General features: G+C 41.1%; 1 protein-coding gene across 1 annotated transcript in view; it reads left to right on the top strand.

The window, feature by feature from the left end:
- The window catches only part of PCSK2 (proprotein convertase subtilisin/kexin type 2), a 103,438-nt gene that overhangs the window by 20,242 nt on the left and 64,565 nt on the right, over positions 1 to 18,631 (top strand). Inside the window, exon 2 of the mRNA XM_075496881.1 lies at positions 1,776 to 1,880. Coding sequence (XP_075352996.1) covers positions 1,776 to 1,880 — 105 coding nt within the window. The remainder of the gene's footprint in view (positions 1 to 1,775; positions 1,881 to 18,631) is intronic.

Here is an 18,631-nt window from a genome sequence, read left to right as displayed (position 1 = left end):
TCCTTCTGCCTCAGCTGTTGTGCTCTTCACATATGTATGGAGCTGATGCAAAATATTTTGATTATTTGCCCAGAAAAGCTCTCCAGGCAGCCCTGCAAATCAGCTCTAAGGGACCATAATGACTTTGATGAAATCTCCTTAACCTTTTATATACACTTAAAAAGAGGTCTTTTTATCAGAACAGAATGCTTTGATTTTTTTTTTTTTTAAGTTACTTTGCATTTATGTATTACGTGTCATACACAATGGAATTTTAAAAGTGAAAATGAAATGTTTTGATTTCATTAATATTAAATGTTTCAAGGAACATAAAAAAGGACTTTGTAGAAAAGAAACCCAACTCATTTTTGGAATGTGACCAAATTTTAAACTTTCAGAATTCACTGTGAATCTTCCATTCCCACACCACTCCATGTGTATGCCAAAATATATTTGTGGAACTGTACAGATATAGTGATAGATTTAATGAAACAGGAGATAACTTCATAGAAGGGAAATTATATTTGTGAACCGTATATACCTGTATACAGGAACAGAATCTGTTTTATGGCAGCAAGATCCTGCTACCCTTACTCAACCCAGGTTTTCACCATGAATATTCTATCTAGACGTCAGTCTCAGTTTTTCAGTAAAGAACTTTGAACTTCTGCTAAAAGGTTTATATTATCATGAAGTATAGATAATAAAAAGGAGAGGAACAGGGCTGTCACGGCTGTTCTGGAATATCTCTTTTAAGTAGTTATTTTACATGCAGGGTAGTCTAACCTTTGAAGTTGAAATTCTCACAGCATTAACATATAACTTCCCAACAAGAGCCCTTTTTCTTTTTCTTCAACTTTTACAAAGAGAAGGTTAGTTTAGAAATATGCAGTTATTTGCTTAGATTTAAACATAAAAAGATTTAAACAACCGGAATCTCTCTATTAAGTTGGAACAGAGAAAAAGCTGTAGAATTTGAGATGCAAATGGAGCTTTCTAATTCACTGCTGGAGCTGGGATGCTGTTCTCCAAACACCAAGTCTTTTAGCCTTCTCAAAGCTAAATGGCTACTAGCCTTCCAGTCACTCCTGTGGAGAGAGATGCATTTAATAATGGACATGCATCTTCCTTCCCTGGCACCTGCCTTAGGTGGGGCTGGGAGGTGTTTGCTTGCTGCCGAAATGGCTTAGTAAAGCTGTACAAAATGGTACCCACCCAGACACCGTGAACTGTCTGTTTTCTTAATATTCTTCTTATGTTCCATTTCCTGGTGTTCAGAAGAAATTCCAAATACTCTGTTTTTCAGAGAGTGGAAATCACTCTGCTTTCTGCGTTACTGCTTACAGCATCGGCTTGGGTGCGTTATAATGGCTCGGAAAAGCACTTGTGTAACGCCTTATTGCTGAAGGATGGTTTGTGGTAGTTTCAAATCATTTGCAGTTCATTTTGTTCTCTTATTCTGGCTTTTTCAGGAAATAGGAAATAATCCTGATATGATTTGGGAAGCCCTTCAGAAATATTGGCACTGTTGACCTTAAACATAAGGTGAAAATAGTGCCAAGTGTGTACAAGTGAAGTTACGCATTGTAAACCTGTAGCAAATAACTTTAATGCTGCTGGGCACGCTTTTCAAAATTAACTTACAAGTGACATTCTCAAGAGTGATTTGAGCCCTTTGGCGTAACTCTTCATAAATCTTGTTGTAGATTCCTGAGTAACTTCACAGATAAAAGTGTTCCGTGTCATCCTTATTGGTAGCCAATAGCTCCATGATGTTTTCTCTCTCTCTTCCTCAGCTCCCTTTTTTAGATACTGGATACTTCTTTTATCACAATGGAATTGCCAAGGCCAGGAGAAGACGCAGTCTTCAACACAAGCTTCATCTGGAAAAGGATTCCAGGGTAAGTGTTTCATCATTATGTGCACCTATCATATTTTCTTTGTGACACAGACTGTTTTTTGTGAGATCAGGGTGATGATCAAATCTGTGGTTATGGCTATGTTTTTTTTCCCCATGCTTGTTTCAAGCTTGCTGACTGCTCTGTGCACATACCTCCTAAACAGCCTCAGCTTTTATTTTTATTTCACTACTGCAAATACTCTTACATTCTCTGAGATGTATCCTCCCTCCAGTAAGACTGAGTGATGCCATCTCAGTGCACTGTCTCTGTACTGTGGGGAGGGGCCGTCCAGGGTACATCCCACAGCCATCCCCCCCCCCACCCCCCCAGCCCTGTGCAGCCTGCTAGTCCATGGGTCATCCAGCCCAGAATACCTTGTGGTGTGAATGGTGGCATTGTCTCTGCAGTCACACTAGGACTTTTTCTCAGGGAATGGTGCACACCCCAGATGCTAAGAGAGTGTATGCTGTCACACCTCAGTATTTCTTTTAGAGGCTCTTGCTTGCAGTCTGCAAATGGTGTGCTCGGTTTTCAGAAGCATAAACTACTCAGACAGGAGGGAAAGGCCCCTTTTGCAGAAGGCTATGAGCTGGCACTAGCAAATTCTTTTTTCTTCTGAGTTCTTACACCAGTATAATACTGGGCTGGAGTGGGGCCAGGTAGCACAAAAAGTGTGTTTACTGCCCGAAAAAAGTAGATAAGCCTGAGGAATGATATCATGACAGCAAATAGATTATTTTTTAATCCTTCAGTAGGCTTTAAACTCTCTGCACTGTGAGCAAAAAAAGAGGGGGGAACAGTTTTATTCCAGGCAGAATTTTATTGCCTGATATTATGTGGTATTGGAACACCTATGAAAAACTGCATAGGAAGAAAAGACAAATAGGTTAAATAAGGTCATAGTTGTTGTTGTGACACCAGAGCAAGCAAGGTCTGATGAATTCCCAGCTTAATTTTCCTACTTCTGTGGAAATTTCAAGTGGTTCTGGGCCTAAGTCCAACTGGGATGCACATGGCTGGTTGCTCCTGCGGCTGGGAGCTATGTGAGTGAACCACACAGGTTCTAGGTGTTGCCTGTCCCCACCACTTCGTCCTGAGATGCTGAGACCTGGCAGGTTCCCTGCGGCTGCTCTAGGTCTTCCAGTGCTCTAAGGTACCTCTTCCTTGCCCCCTTCTCTAAAGCTGGTACCAGGTACAGGTGAGGGGCAATAAGGAAGAGACCCATTCAGCCTGCCTTAAATAGAAATTCTCAGGCTTCCCTCCTTTTGTCTGCCAAGCAGGGATCAGAAAGTAAACTGTTCAGAAACCATCTACAATTAGTGGATACTAAGCAAATGTCCTGAGAGATGTGTCTTTAATTTCCCTGAACCACCCAGTCTTGTTAAAAGCCATTTCAAAAAAGGATGCGACTAAGTATGTTGCAAACTACTGACTGAGTACAGCCATTGTGCAGGTGACTCTGTACTGGGAATAAATATTTCTGTAAGCCTCTGAAAATTTTACAAATATCTGCGATATTTGTATGAGTCCACCAGGTCTCATTGCAGCCTCAGTATTACATGGCTGAGCACTCCCATACTAATTCCAGACTGGCTCTTGCATTGACTACCTCTAGACTAAGTGTCTGCAGTGCTATTAAGAACAGCTTAAGTGAATCTGCCTTCTCGTTCAGAGATGTTCTCTTTTGCAGTCATGTGATATTTGCCGTCTCTAGACTCTTAGTTGGCTTCTGTCATGTGCAATGAAATCTCATTTTTGCTGTTAAATCTCCACTTCTTCCTGGTGCTGCATACCAATGGCTCGGCTCTCCTTGGCTCCCTCCTTTGATCTGAGGGAACAAAGCCCTGTGTTTAAATAACTGAGAATATCTCCCATGTGAGGAAAAGGATGATCCTGGGTGTATCCTGACCTCGTGGGTTACACTGGGGGATTCATTTCCACATGTAACATGACATTTTCTCATCTAGCCCTCCTACTTATTCTGTCCTGTTGGATAGTCCTTGAGCTCTTCTGATACCATATAGGTCGGCTGCTTTTTGTAATACAGTTTGAGAGCCATTAAAATCATTACTCTTATTTTCCTTCTTTCTTTTATACGTGGAGTTTGGAGAAGTCATTAAAATTCCTGTCATATTTGCGTATAAGTGGAATCATGAGTTGTGTTGACAGTACTTAATTTCAAACTCCAAAAATAATTTCTAAATTTAATGGCAGCTTTCTAGACCATTTACATTCAATTTTACTTAGCAACAAATGTCAGCACTGTCATGGTTAATATGTTAACGCATGAAGCCAAGAATAAAATGTTCCTGTTGTCAGGCTAGCCAGGAAGCAAACTTCCACCACAGGGCCTTACAAATCTCTCAGGAACCATTATGGTAAATGCTGTAGTTGCTTAGCCCTACCCAAACATTGTGAGAAAGTGGGCTGCAGTTATTCTGTATACTTTTCACTTTTAAGGAGATTACAATTCCTAGCTAATTTTAATTATTAGTTGAAAAACAGCACAGATGTTCACTCAATTAATTAATGTTCTTTAATCAAGTAAGTCCCTTGAGGAACCATGTCAGTTTTTCAAGAGTCCGGGGAGATAGATGGCAGAGCACTATGCAAACAGGTTACTGCACCATTTTCATGCTCTGCATGTCTTATAAAATGCTCAAAAAAGCTTTGTTGTGTAAAATTTACTGTATGTTTTTACCAAAATAATTTGGAGATACGCTAAACATATACAGTGGTTGTGTGATAAACATCATCGCTGTCAAGGAGATGGGAACGGAGCATTATTAAGATGCCTTCCTAGAGATCCGGCAAGAACTGAACCCTTGTTCTGAGGAACAGCCTCAAATACAATGGTTTTGACATTAATACATTAGTGTTGCTGAAGCCTGAAGCAGTACTGGCAGCAGGTGAAGGTATATGTAATAGTGTCATATAGTGTGTTGTGCTATTGAACTGTTGAAGAAAAAAGTGCAGGCGCATGAAGCACCGTGGCTTTTGCTGTCAGTACAGTCCTCTCAGGGATCCTCACTGTCAGGATGGCAAATGCCACAGTGAATTGAACTACTTCGAATGGAGACTGTTTAGTTATTTAAATTACATTCTCTGCAGTACAGAGAACCTTCCAGGAGCGGTTTGCTCAGAAACAGTTCTTTTGCGTCAGTTGCAAATTTCCGTGATTTCCAGGTGCACTTGTATTTTGTTATTTTACCATATGTAACTTTGGCATCAAATAGATTTTGGGTGGAAAAAAGGTCCCTTTAATGTTTTTACATGTTAAAGCTGGAACTTTTAATGAGGTAAGACATAGCAGCAAGATATCCAGCATTCTCCATGCGAAATTGTATTTTCATCTGCCTTTATCTGTTAATTGTTTCAGCTGAAATTTCTCAGACCAAAAGGTCAGCCATTAGGCTTGGTTTGCCTTGGGAAACTTCACTTAAGTAGCTGCTGTACTTTGCCCTGGAGCTGCAGGCAGGGAGGCAGTCCTTGCTATGACCCATGGGCACAGGCATGGCAGGAGGGTGACAGCAGGGGGCAAGGGTGACAGCAGGGGGCAAGGCCCCCAAGCAACATAAAGCCAATGAGGAGTCTGAGTAGGCTGTGACCAGACATCGGCTTGAAGGTGAGGAGAGAATAAGTGGGACAGGCTGGAACAAGAGCCCAGAGTCAGAAAAAAGGTTGCGTGATTTGGACATGGAGCCAGCCCATGAGCTGAGGAGGACGTGGAGAGCACAGGGGTAGACTGGAGAGATTGGAAAGGGGTGTCCACACTGACATCAAAGCGTGCTGCCTCCTGAGTGCAGGTCATAATGCAACCTTAGAGCTAGGTGACCTTTTCCAAGGGAGACTTTCCTGCGAGCAAGGGGAAATACAGCTTCTGTAAGAGCAAACTTTGTTTTTAATTATGAGGAACAGTGGTATGTTTCATCAATGTGATTGCTCTGGAAAAGTAAATCAGAAATACGGAGATACTTCATACTGTCTTGTTTGTTAGGTTTCCTGTCTCTGAAAGTACCGCAGAGACAGGATGGGAAGTAGAGACCTTTCCTGTTCCTCCATAGCTAAAAGAAAACCATGGGATTTGCTTAATTTTGATTTTCAAAACTGACTCAGATTCTGGCCTCCTATGGAGAGACTCAGCTGTATTATTAATAAATGTTTTGAAAAGGGGCCACATAAGTAAAAGGAAAGAAAAAATGCATGTTATGTTACCTTTCAGAGCAATACTTTTGTATTTTTGCCGTTGTTGGGTATTTTCTGTTAGTAAATAGTCTTCCACTGAAGGAGCAAGAGTTGAAACACAGTTTGTTCTCTCGAAGATTATTTTGCTTTCTTTCAAGTTTTAGATAAAACCATTTTCCTCCCACACAGTCTCTCCTGTCAGACAGCTGCCAAGATTAATCCCACTCAAGAAAGAGGCTTTAATATACAGAGAAGAGCTGAGTCCCATTACTGATATCTATATACAAGTGCATCTGTGTTGGTGTTGGGGGAATAAATATATGTGTGGAGGGGGGAAGGTGAAATGAAAATCTTCCACTGAGAGTGAGTGAGTTTGGCAGTTAGATGATGACTTCTTTGGAAATAAACATCCCAGTGATGGCAATTGTTATGTTACAGAAAGGGATTAGAAGGGGAGACTTGGCTGATACCTGTACTGGTACAGGAGTCTGGGCAGGGCAGATGTGTGGCTGCTTCAAGGCTTCTTCAAGTCTCTAGGTGCCCAAGGTTAACAGTACTCCCAAACGGCTTGCGTCATGGGACAAGGGAAGAAAAGGGGGCTGTAAATGCAGAGGATCTAAGCTTTTAATGAAATAAATAAAAATCTTCCATATCCTTCCTCGCCTCAGATCCCTCCCATACCCGCTTAACGTGACTGGCTTGTGGTCAGACCATTGCAGCCTGTGAAGGCAGAAGTGCCCTGTGATGCCATGAAAGGGGTTGCCAAGTGCTGCCAGAGCTGGATAGTTCATCCACGGTCACATTTAACAGGGGGAAAGAGGGCCAGCAGCTTGGGAAGAGCATCGCCACTTAACAAGCAGCAGCCCTTAGCAGTGGCAGTGTAATGTAAGTCAACTTTCAGTGCCCTTTCTGGCAGCGTTAATGACAGGCTTGAGATGGGTTAAAGGTGGAGCCTTTTGCCTCACTCGCTTAGAGGCCAGCACAGATCTTCCCCTTTGCAAAAATGAAAATCTTCCTGGTAAGATCAGGAGAACCCAGCTTTCCTCAGTTCTCCCCAGTTCTCCAGCGAGTGTAGAGTGCAGTGACCTGCAGATGCAAGGAGTAGGAGCCATTGTAACTTTCCTTGCAGATTTAGTCAGATCTCTGTAACTGGTGTGGAAGTGTAACCTCTTTCTCCAGCCTTCTGGTACTGGATACACACAATTCTGTCCCTGGAATGTAGCAGTAAGAGCATCTTACAGTTATTTTAATTAAAATTTCTATATTTCACATCTTCACTCCTGCTCCATGCCCCACATCTTGATTTCCCAGCTTCCTGGCCAGTGGCAGTGATTTTTCAATCCCTGATAAGTTTCTGATCAAACTTTGGAAGATATCCTAAGATGCTTCCTCCCTGTGAGAAGAAAGCTGGCTTGCTCCCAAAAGCAAAGGGGCAGCAATACCAAAATCCATCCCATAGGAAAGGGCCAGCACTTGACCTGTGCACTGTTGTAATCCTGCTGTTGACTCCCTTTGTGGGTAGAGGGTTTAATTTCCATGCAGTTCACCACAGCAGTGACCCCAGATCTATACAAAACTTTCAACCTCTGTGGGTTGTGTCTAAACGTTGTGTAAAGTGAATGTAATGCCCAAGACTTGCTACTCTGTCTCAAATCTTGGGGGGAGGCTTCAGGTCCCCCATCCAGTTCTCTGCCATGCAGGGAGGTATGGATGTGTGTGGTAGGATAGAGAGACAGGAGAAAATGGCAGGATAAAAAGCCCTTCATGTTTTCGGCTCTTTTATGTAAATTCATGCTGCAGGTGGTAGAGGTGACAGACTTCCCAGTGAAGTCTATTTAGCATTTTGCCCCAATATATGCTATCATGGGGCTCACATGCTGGCAATATTATGCCCAGGAAAAGTTCGGAGCTGCCATCAATTTTATGAGACTATAGGGCAGCATTACATGAGCATCGGTGTTATCCTTTTGGAAGGAAACGGAACATTAAGTAATAAAAGCTCTGCTTAAGTACCTGTAATAAATATTGAACAGCCAAGGAAAACTCATTAGAGGAAACGTCTTCTTTCCAATGCTGAAAAAAACCCAACCACCCTCAAACCTACACACTGTTGGTTGAAGCTGCATTGCCAGCTTGTTCACCAAACAAGAACTGAAGACATTTTTGTCATCAGTCATACTGACAAAATGAAGCATACTGTGCAGAAAACAGGCAGTGTCTTCCACGAATGGATCCCTGGTTTATCTGTTTCTGGCGTAAGTTGTCTTATGCTTTATCCAGTGTATTTGAGGAAGGGATTCCAAGAGTCTGTTCCAGTTCACAGACAGAGGCCTGTTCTTGTATTAATAACTTTTTCAGGTCACTGTAATCTTGAACTATATTTGTTTTGCTTTCCCATACAGCTCAGGGCCCTTTTTGAAGATTTTGTATTTCTAATTCATAGTGAAGCCAGTTGACAAGCATTATAAGAAAAAACCCTGATTTTTTTGAGGAAACTCTATAGTCAGCTATATGCATTAGATCATCTGATAATTGATCTGGTGTATGTCGTCTTACTGAGAGAATTTAACACTTAACTGAAGCATTTTGCTTTTATGATATTTAGACCCTTTGCAGATGTTGGTGGATGGTTATTTAAATGTACACGTTCATGAGTGGGGTTATCTGAGAAGATTAAAAGGAAGAAGCAGCAGACATTACGGCACAGTGTTAAAAAAGGTCAGAGGCAGTTAGAGTCAGTTCATGGGAAGGTGGAATTCAACCTGCACTGTGGACATGGAAAGAGAAAGGGTTATACAGCCAGCAGGGCAAAGATAAGTAATTGTGGGAAGCATGCTACATGTGTTGTATGATCTTTATAATTCCAAACAGGAAATCAACAGGGCTGCAAAGAGGAGATTTAGGTGTCTGATAAGGGAGGGAAAAAAGTTTTCGCACTACTTTGCCCCTCTTGCACTGCTGACAGAAGTAAGGGGGTACTGCTGTGCCTCCAGAGTGTAGAGGATAAACTAGTCTTCAGGCCATAAAATCGTTTGTGTTTCTGATGATGTCAAAAGAAAGACGCTGGAAATTCAGTGAAGTAGCAAGTTTGGTTTGTGACTCTGCTATACAAAGTATAGTAGCCTGGCTGTTGTCACTGCAAATGATTGCTAAATTCCCTGTAATTGCTTTTCGAAAACTGAATCTGAGGGATTCCTATTTCTTGTTGTCCAAGGCCTTTGTAGACTCTATACATGCGCAACAAGGGTTGATGGAGATTAACCGCTCACAGAAAGCCCTGTTCAGCTAGGTTTTTTGTATTTGACCAACAGTGACTCCAACTGTAAAGCGCTTAGCTGCTTTTTAATTGAGATATCACGATTATTGCATAGGAGTCAGTTTCTATAATAAGAATAAAAAGAACACTCTCTTTCTGATATAAAAAATAACAAGGCCTAGAGTCACTCAGATACTTAAGCTGTCACTTAGGGTGACACAGTAGTCCCCTTCCCTGCAGAGTGAGTATGTTAAACATACTCACTAAAGAATTTCCCAGTTTCCAAGTTTGAATCCTGATGTTAAGTGCAGCATTGCTGGCTTGTGTTTGGACTGTGTATGCATATTGTATTTGTGATGTGCAATACAGTTCTAATGTGAAATATCACAACACTATTGAGTATGGAAAATTAAATATTTCAAACAATTTGCTACTGGAGCAAATGCAGTTATATCCAGCATGATGTAAAAGCTAAGCTGAATTGATCTATTATTTCTAATTGTAACTAGAAAAACAGCTACAAGGAGAAAAAAAACCCAATCCATCAACATCAGCATTAAAGATCGTTGGAAATCTTGTATAGTTATATTATATGAAAAAGCACCATTAGCTGCACATAATAAAAGACTATCAAAGCGACATCAAACTTAAACATACATGTGTCTTTTATGGAAATAGTGTATAACTAAAATTACAGGGTAAGCTAGAACTATTTCTATTAGAAAAATATAAATGAATGTACTGCAAGATAATGGACTGATAATTGAAGACGATGCTGTGCAGATTCACGTGGAGTTTTCAAAAAATGAAAGGACTGACACACTGCAGTCCTGGTGCCATCGGGGCTGTGGAGTCTGCATGGTCAACAGCTTTAAGACAAGGTTAGACAGTGATCATAACCGCCTTGGGTGTGGCCGATTCCTCCCCAGGGCTCTGGGATGACCTCTTAAAGTTGCTTCCAGTCACGTGTTATATAATTTTCATATTGCTGAACGTGATACGTGGGGTAAGGCAATAAAATGAGCTTTATTCCTCAACAATACTTGTAGCCACGTGGAAGTTCAGTAATTTTACAAAAACCTGTTGAGACAGCTGACCACATTCAGCCTCTACTCTGCTGCCTGTAAATTGCTGAACTGGCATTAGTTAAGTTTCTGCTTTATTGTTGAGGTCTGTTCTCTTGACTGCAGCATCACTCCCCAGTCTCCTTCTGCTTTTTCCTGTCTCCCTCTTGTTTCCTGCCTGTTTTGTGGAGCAGGCCTTGCCTTTGTAATTTGTCTGTGCAATTTCCAGCCTTGAATCTTCAGTTGGGTCTGTTTAATATTATAATACAAGAAGTGGCAGTGGTAAGAATATATTGTTTAGGGTTTTTTGTTAGTAGGGTGTTGAGAAGAGTGGACAGGGTGAGCCAGTGACTTTGGGTTAACATGGAACCTAGGGTGCTGCACAAGTTTGCTTTGGTTTTGAATAAGAAATGCAGTGCTCTGATGTGCTGAGCTAACAGTCACTGATGGTTGTGAATATCTCAGCATTCGCTGGATCCAGGAATCCATGGACATAGCGTTGGTGATAATCATGCCTTTCTCCCTTGGGAAGCTCAGGCCAGCTGCAGCCTGTGTTGGTGAGGCAATGGAAAGCAGCCGCTGCTGGCTTTGCCTTCTCTGGGCTGTCATCGTACCAGCATCTCCTTGCCCCCCGTGGTGACCCTTTTCCTTCCTTTTGCCAGGGCTCAGTTCAGGACAGCTGGGGTTGACTTGGAAGAGTCAGTCATGGTCTGGGAGCACTTGTGCTTGATGATGGCAAAATATGTGTGGGTTCAAAAGCGCTCTCCCTTCTCAAGTCACCAACATTAGGGCTACGACAGAATCCAGACTGCCATGTGTAAGCCCATCTTCAGGGTTAACTTCAGTTTCAGTTTAGAAAGCGTGTGTATTCAGCTATACTTTCTTGTTTTCAATACGAGTAAACTGTATGCTGGAAAAACTTCCTCAGGAACAATGCAAGACATTTTGGAGTCTATTTTCTTTTGGCAAATCTCTAAGCCGAACAGAAAATGTGGAGACTGGAAAACTGCCTTTGAGTTAAATCCTTTTGAAAGATTGGAAATATATTGGTTGACATACACTTTGGGAAGAATATAGAATTAGTTAAAATATTGTACCTGATAATATATGATGCCCATGTATTTTAGACTGTGACATGGTAGATTTAGAATGAAACAAAATAGATTTATAACAGTTTATTCTTTCTTGACTTCAGAAAATCAGCTGTTAAAACAGTGACTGGGTTTCTTGTGGGTACAATTAGATGACCAGAACCATTTACTGTATATAACATTGGCAATAAATAAAAGGCAGTGCAGCTAAGGGTGTACACTTAAATCAATAACAACATAAGTCTGGAACACTTTTTGGTGTAGTTTTCTGGGGATCTGAGCGTGCTGTGCCAGGGCTTGCGTCACAGGGCTGTGACGTTAAAAAACCCCACCACCTTTCTAAGAGACTCAAGCTGAAAGAACTGGTGTAATGGCATATGTTACTATATCATACAATAAATGTATTATGTAGTGCATCCACTCATGACATTTAACATACTTTACTGTTGTTTAAAATTTGATGAGCGCTTTCTTTGTGAACAGCATTTCAGTCTTATTGGTTTATTGCAATCCATTCCAAAACACTGTTGCTACAAGCATTCTGTGTTTCCAGATCTTCAAAGTGTGTATGCAATATCTTAAGTGTAATATTAATTTTATTTTTTTGCCACCAACTCAACAGCCCAGAAACCAACAAGGAGTTATAAATACATCTGTGAAATCATTGCTTGTACGCATGATGCATTCCATGAATACAAAAAGGGGGTTACAAAGGTCAGAGAAAGTTGATTGCAGTATTTGGAGATACAATGGAAATGAATTAAAGGTTTAGATTTAAATTGTTTCGGAATAGTTTTCTGCAGTAATTATTTGATGCTGCATTGAGGCATGGCTTTTCAGTGAAACAGGTACCTCTAACAGCTGAGAATAGCCAATAGTAATTAAAATGCTAATATGTATGTCATGGGTTGGAGAAGTTGAATAATGCTTCTTGGCCTTGTAAACTTCCATACTGAGGGGGAGAATAGGACTGAGTAGAATAAAACATTGTGGAAAGACCAAGAAATACCGTAACATCTCCACGTTACGTATTTTTCCTAATTAGTTGTATAATATCAGCTCCATACTATCATAAATGGACTCTAGTCAATATTACAACTTTGCTTGCATGAAGTGATAGCTGAATGGCCACATTTCTATGAAGATGCTGCTTTATGTTTTATATTGATAGCCATCTACTTTCTGAGTGCTGAAAAGAAATACGCTCTTATTATGTGTACAGACTTAACATTTCATAAATGTAAATAGTCAGTCTCCATTCATTTTATCTTTATTGATTCCAAGAGTTATTCTTTCATACAGAGGAATACACAGTAAAGGATCCCTGAGCCTTGCAAATGTGAAGTCTTCACAGAAGAACCAGAGTTGCCAAATCGAATTATTATTTTTATACTCCTGGTCTCACAGCAGTATCACTAAGCTGATTACTGCTGGGCTGTAGCTTATGTAACACTGCAGTGCTATGTTGAACATTAATAGCTGGTTCTCTTCTTCCTCACCACCTCTGCACACTCGCTCCCGTTCCTTTGTCTTTGGAGGAAGTCCAAATGCATTGGTTGTATCCTCATGAAGAACCTGAAAAATAAAGTAAGCCACTGGGGTGAGGAGATGCCCTGTGTTTTGTCTTGGAGTCTGAGGCTGAGTGATTGATTACATTTGTTCCCATCTAACTTGGCTTTGTCATCTAGCAAATAAGATAAACTCAATCCTGAGCCCATCTTCTGTGTTAGGCCACTGATTTCCCTGGTGCTCAGCCAGCCTTCCCCTGCAGAGCTTCGGGATCACTTTTGTCCTAGGTGTGGTTCCACCAAAGTCAGCACCATTATGCCTGGAGACATTTCCTCTCTGGCTGGCAGCTGCTATCCCATCCCCTCTGCTCTTTGGAGAAGCCACGTTCTGGTCAGTGTCTGCAGTGTGTCCTAAAAATGTGAGAGACCTTTTATAAACTTTATAGGTACCATTACAACTGCTGTTTTTTCCAACTTGGAACAAGCTGAACTCTTCTTGTAATAGCCTGCCTCATGCATTTTATAGATCTGATACTATGGGGCAACAAGCAATCTCTGGCAGAGTTTGGACAAAAATGCTGATTCTCTTAGGCCAGGAGATACTGACATAATTGAACAGTGCTTGCTTTATTTTCTTTTCTCAACTGTGGTGCTCTCCTGGGAAAACTTTTATTGGAATCCATTTTATTTGTTTTGGAACACAAGCTTTTCTTGGAATAATTCCCTTGATTGCGATAGGAAGAGGATTTCTGTTTGGAAATTTTTATTTTCTGAAAAGAGGAAGGGAAACCTCCATGTTAAACTTTATTTCCTTGTTTCCAAATCTAACCATATTCATATCTCATAAATCGCAAGGGTCCTTCCCCAAGTTGTGCAGGGCATGTTATAAGAAAAGCTTATGAAAATTTTTCCATCGGACAATCGACTAACTAAAATGATTATTTTCCTAAAGAAAAAAATTATTTTTAAGACTTCAACTCATTTTATTTCTGATAGTGCAATCACAAAGTAACAGAAACAGAATCTACATTTTCATATTTGAAATATCGAATCAGGGCAAAAATATTTCATTTCACTAAATGGTTTTATTTAGCAAAACCAAATTAGTTTAATTTTGTTTCAACGTTTCTGGTTGGAACCTTTGTAAGATTTGGTTTCATGATCATTTTTGACTGTTTTCTTCAGTTTCATTATTTCTTTCCAAATGAACATCCTATGTCCAGACATCCATAGGTCTGACTCCAGTTTCCACTATGTGAAAAGTATGTTTCATGCAAGGAAAAACAGCTAGTGGGAGACGAGCTCTGAAACAAGCACCTGGTGATCAGCCAGGACTACAGGCTTCTCCTGCTCATAGAAATGGGGAACTCACCGCTCACTTCAGTGCTGCTCTTAATTGAATCTAAATGACTAAGAACAAACTCAAAGGCAGCGGTGCCACTGTGAGGGCTAGAGCTTCTCGCAGCTCTGCAAACCTCTTGCTCTCTGATGCCGGTTAACTCTAGCAAACCTCCACTGGGTCTTTGGTCCATAGCCATTTTGAAAAGTTGAAGCAAAGGGGCTTGGCACAAGCTAACTGTTTCTATCACTGATTCACTGAACAATGGCAATTTCCTGAACATCTGCATCAAAAGGTTTTTTTTAGTCCTGTTTGGATGTTAATCTAAGAAGCCATTGTTGTCCAAAACTGCCTGAAGAGTTTATGACAAACAAATACAGGGGAGCTCAACTCACCCTGCCTTTTCTAAAAACATCTAGGGAGGCTGAAATTTCCCTCAGTCAGAGCATACTTAGCGGCTTCTTAAACCCTGTTCTGAGGAGGTAATGGGAGCTGAGTGATGCAGGCCTCCAAAGGAGGAAGCATTTTTTACTCATAGGCTATAATTCACTGAAAACCAAAAAACTCTCCAGTAGTTAACTTGAGACATAGAGAAGATGAGGTATGAATAATTTTTTTTACTTCCAGGATGCTGGCTGGAGAAAAACCTGGAAAAGAGGATATAAATGATTGGCTTTGGTTAGTTATCTCTAAGGAAGAATACTACTTCTGCAGTGAGCAACTTGCCATAGTGGAAAAAATGGTTTTTGTTTAATTTCAGAGTTGCCATATGCAGTCTCAGTGGAATTTGGAGTTTAGTTACAAAATGTTTTCACTTTCATGTGTCAGTGAGGTTTGGAAGAAAGTTTGAGCGTGTGAAAGAAATGCAAATTTCAGATTGAGATTGGAAGGTATGAAAAAGGACATTGCGTTTAGGAGTATGAGTCAAACTGACGTCTACTGGTGTCCTGCCATTCACTGTGGAATACTGAACGTTTTGCATAGAGAAAGGACGTATTTCTGTAAAGACAGCTGTTTACCTGAGAATGTTTTTTGTCAGAAAAATCTACCCATCGTGGTTTTCTTATTAGCACTGTACTTGAGAAGTGTGTGCAAGGTGAATTACCTGCCTGACTTGCAAACAATGAATAATTCAGTGTAAGCCAGAAAGTCAAATAAATCTTCCCAAATACTTTCTATCTGCCTACAAAATAGATGACAGTGAGAAAGGGACTGCTTTGGTGATTTAATACTTGCAGATCTCCCACTGAAATGATCTGTCTGTCCATCTGAAATAATTTGTGGTCTTTTACAGTATGTAATGAAATAATTTTAACTACAGGTTTTAAAGCATGTTTCAAATATGGATTATGCCCATTTCACAAATGCTGGAAATAAATGGGGGGGGCTTTAAATTTTCCATGCAGCAAAGCAGAGCAAAAGTAGGAGTAGATTCCAAATGCCCAATCTACTGTTCTGGAAAAAACAAAAAAACAGAGGTTGGATTACAGCCATTTGTGGTCTTTACAACACCTGGGCAATAAGAAAACTGAGATGAGAACAGTGGGGAAAAAATAAAAACCAAGAGATTAGTGCAGATCCTCTGAAGCCCAAAAGACTTAGACAAAGGACAGTAACCTTAAACTGTAATTACTGTTGTCATTTAGTGTTTCCACATGCATGATCTGCAGGCTCAGGGGAAATTACTGTGCTAGAGGCTATCTAAGCGTAAAATAATAACAGAATTGTATGGAGGCATTTGTCCCTGGGTATAATCCAGTACTAGCGGTCCTGCCTCTGCTCCTGTCCTTGCTTCCCCGCAGCTCATTCCAGCTTTTCCCAGGACAGTGCTTCCTCGTCCTGGGTAACAGCAGCAGCAGATGGAGAAACACATTTACCTCTGTAGCATTAATAGAGGTTTGAGTGAGAGGTCTTTGTGCTCAGGAGACTGTAACCTAAGTAACATTTTTTCATTTACTGTTTCATTCTTTGCTGTCCAATAAGCAACTAATTTTTTGCATAAACTATGCACAAATTATTTGACTGAACATGCTGCAGTTTATAGACTTAAAATATATAGGTGCAACATTTCCCAGAAGGTAGAATCCAACACTCCCCTGCCTTTGCGTTTTCAGATGGAAAGAAGCAGAAACTCAGGGAATTGTGTGTCTTTAGACCTACTTTAGACTATGCTACTGACCCCAAATATGTGTTGATCTGCTGGGGCAGGTATGGTTCGTCAGAGAGATGTATCGGTGATTTCTTAGCAATTAGGGCTGCGTAGGTGTTGCACAGTTTTTATTATAATATTTGCTCAGGGAAATCAGAGCTCTCTTGGGTCTCTGCAGGTAGGAAGCTGACATTTAGCTCCCTTCAGTTCTCCTGCCCCAACTGCCAGGAGCATCAGCAGAACACCAGGACAAGGCATCTTCTTAGCTCTGATCCCAAACTGCAGCACTGCCTTCAGGCCAAGGTGCTGTCTTCTTTGAGCACATTACCCTCAGATGGAGATGTGGAATGAAATTATAAATAGTTTTTGTCCCCTTTGTGAGGTGATTTGAAACCTCTTTTAATATGTTGTGCCTGATTGAAACAGCAGCTACCCACCTTGACTAGAGGAACTAGTGATTTTGATGAAGGACATGATGAATGATTGCCTTGAGATTTATGTGGGGTTTTTGTCAAGTCCCGAGTTAAATTGAGAGGGAACATATGAGGGGAGAATAGGAGAGAACTTTTCTCAGTTCTGCCTTTATTTTTTGTTGTGAAGGTTGACAACAGGAAAGAGATTTCTTTTCTTTTCAGCCATGTTTTCCATAAGGACCTCAGATGAATTTTTACTGGACAGCACAGTAGCTTTCCAGGACTCTGTTTTTATGACAGATCTCAAGGAAAAACAAACAAAATAACCATCTGCTTCCTTCATCCCTGACCAAACCATGACCTCAGTTACACGCTTGTGTAAGATATGAGGAGCTTGTGCTTTCCTTCTTTTGAACTGTTGCCTGCTTTGTGAGTTACAATAAAGGGAAGAGAAATTCCCCATGACAGTTTTCGTCACCTGTAGGCACCTGTGGAGGAAGAGGGTACCTGGCTTAAATGGAAGGGAGGAGAAGCATGTGAAGGAACAACACATGCCTCAGGTGGGGATCACACCGGGATTTTTGCAGTATTTCTGTGGAATTGGACACAGGCGCTTATGCTGACCCTCCACAAGGTCCGAGATGGAAACGCTGGAGAGGAGCCACTTGTGAGCCACCACTTATGAGGTGCACCAGCAGTGCACCTACAGTAGGAGGTCTCCAGGCCATGTCCATGTGCTGTTGCTGCTTGCAGAGCCCAAGCATACTGATTCACCAGGCTCTGCATGCTGCTCTGGCTTCGCAGTATGCACCTTCTCTGGGGACCCTACTTATTCATTCTTCCACAATATCTTAGTGTCTTTTCCTCACCAGTGGGTTGTATATTCTGATTTGGTTACTTCTTTGGAAACAGACATTTCTCCCCTGAAGCAAAGAATAATAATTTGTCCTCACAAGTTCAGCCCAGCAAGTTTGAACTTGAGTTCAACCGGAGGGAGGCTTTTAACAGTTTTTTTCCTCAGAGGGATGGTGTTAAACACAAGAGATGGATGTTTCTCCAATTTGCAGCAGTGAAAATCTGAAGTAATTTTACTGAAATGAATGGAGTGAGTCTGTATTTACCCTTGGGCAAGAGGAGGTGGAACCTGGGTCTTTGCACTTCTGGAGAATTGAGTCTCAGCCAAGAAGCTAATACCAAATGTGCACTGTTGTTCCACAGTGGTGTTTTCACCTGACGTTTTTCTCGGTGATGTTCCTGAGTTTAGGTATTCCTGTCTCCTCTGTCCTCACTGTTTGTTCCTCTGACACCATTCCCACTTGTTGCAGGGATAGCTGGTGTTGGGACAGAGACTATGATTGCATTTAAAAAAATTGTTTCTAAGCTAGAGTATTTCCCTGATCTCATTTGCAATGTAGTCCAGGGTGGCAAGTGTTGAGATGAAACAAGAGGGAATAACTTAAACTGGGTTGGCCCTTTCTGAAAGGGAAGTGGGGAGCAATGAGGTGCCCTACCCAGTAGAGAGGTTGGTAATTTTCAGTCCTTTTCAGGGACCTCAGGGGTGTTTTTTCTATTTTTTTGTTCCACTTTCCCCATTTTGCAGAATACTGATGTTACCCTCAGTCTCATAAAATGACATTTTGAGCCAAGACTTTGGCAGTTTCATTGCTTACATAATTCCGCTGTATCTTTGGCAGTGCTTCATTGTTTGTCATTTGCCTTTTGTGATGGTCATTCACAGGTACAGCT

This window comes from Mycteria americana, chromosome 3 (genome assembly GCF_035582795.1).
Source record: "Mycteria americana isolate JAX WOST 10 ecotype Jacksonville Zoo and Gardens chromosome 3, USCA_MyAme_1.0, whole genome shotgun sequence".
NCBI lineage: Eukaryota > Metazoa > Chordata > Aves > Ciconiiformes > Ciconiidae > Mycteria > Mycteria americana.
The sequence above is the reverse complement of the archived record's forward strand: the minus strand, read 5'-3'. Positions and strand labels throughout refer to the sequence as shown.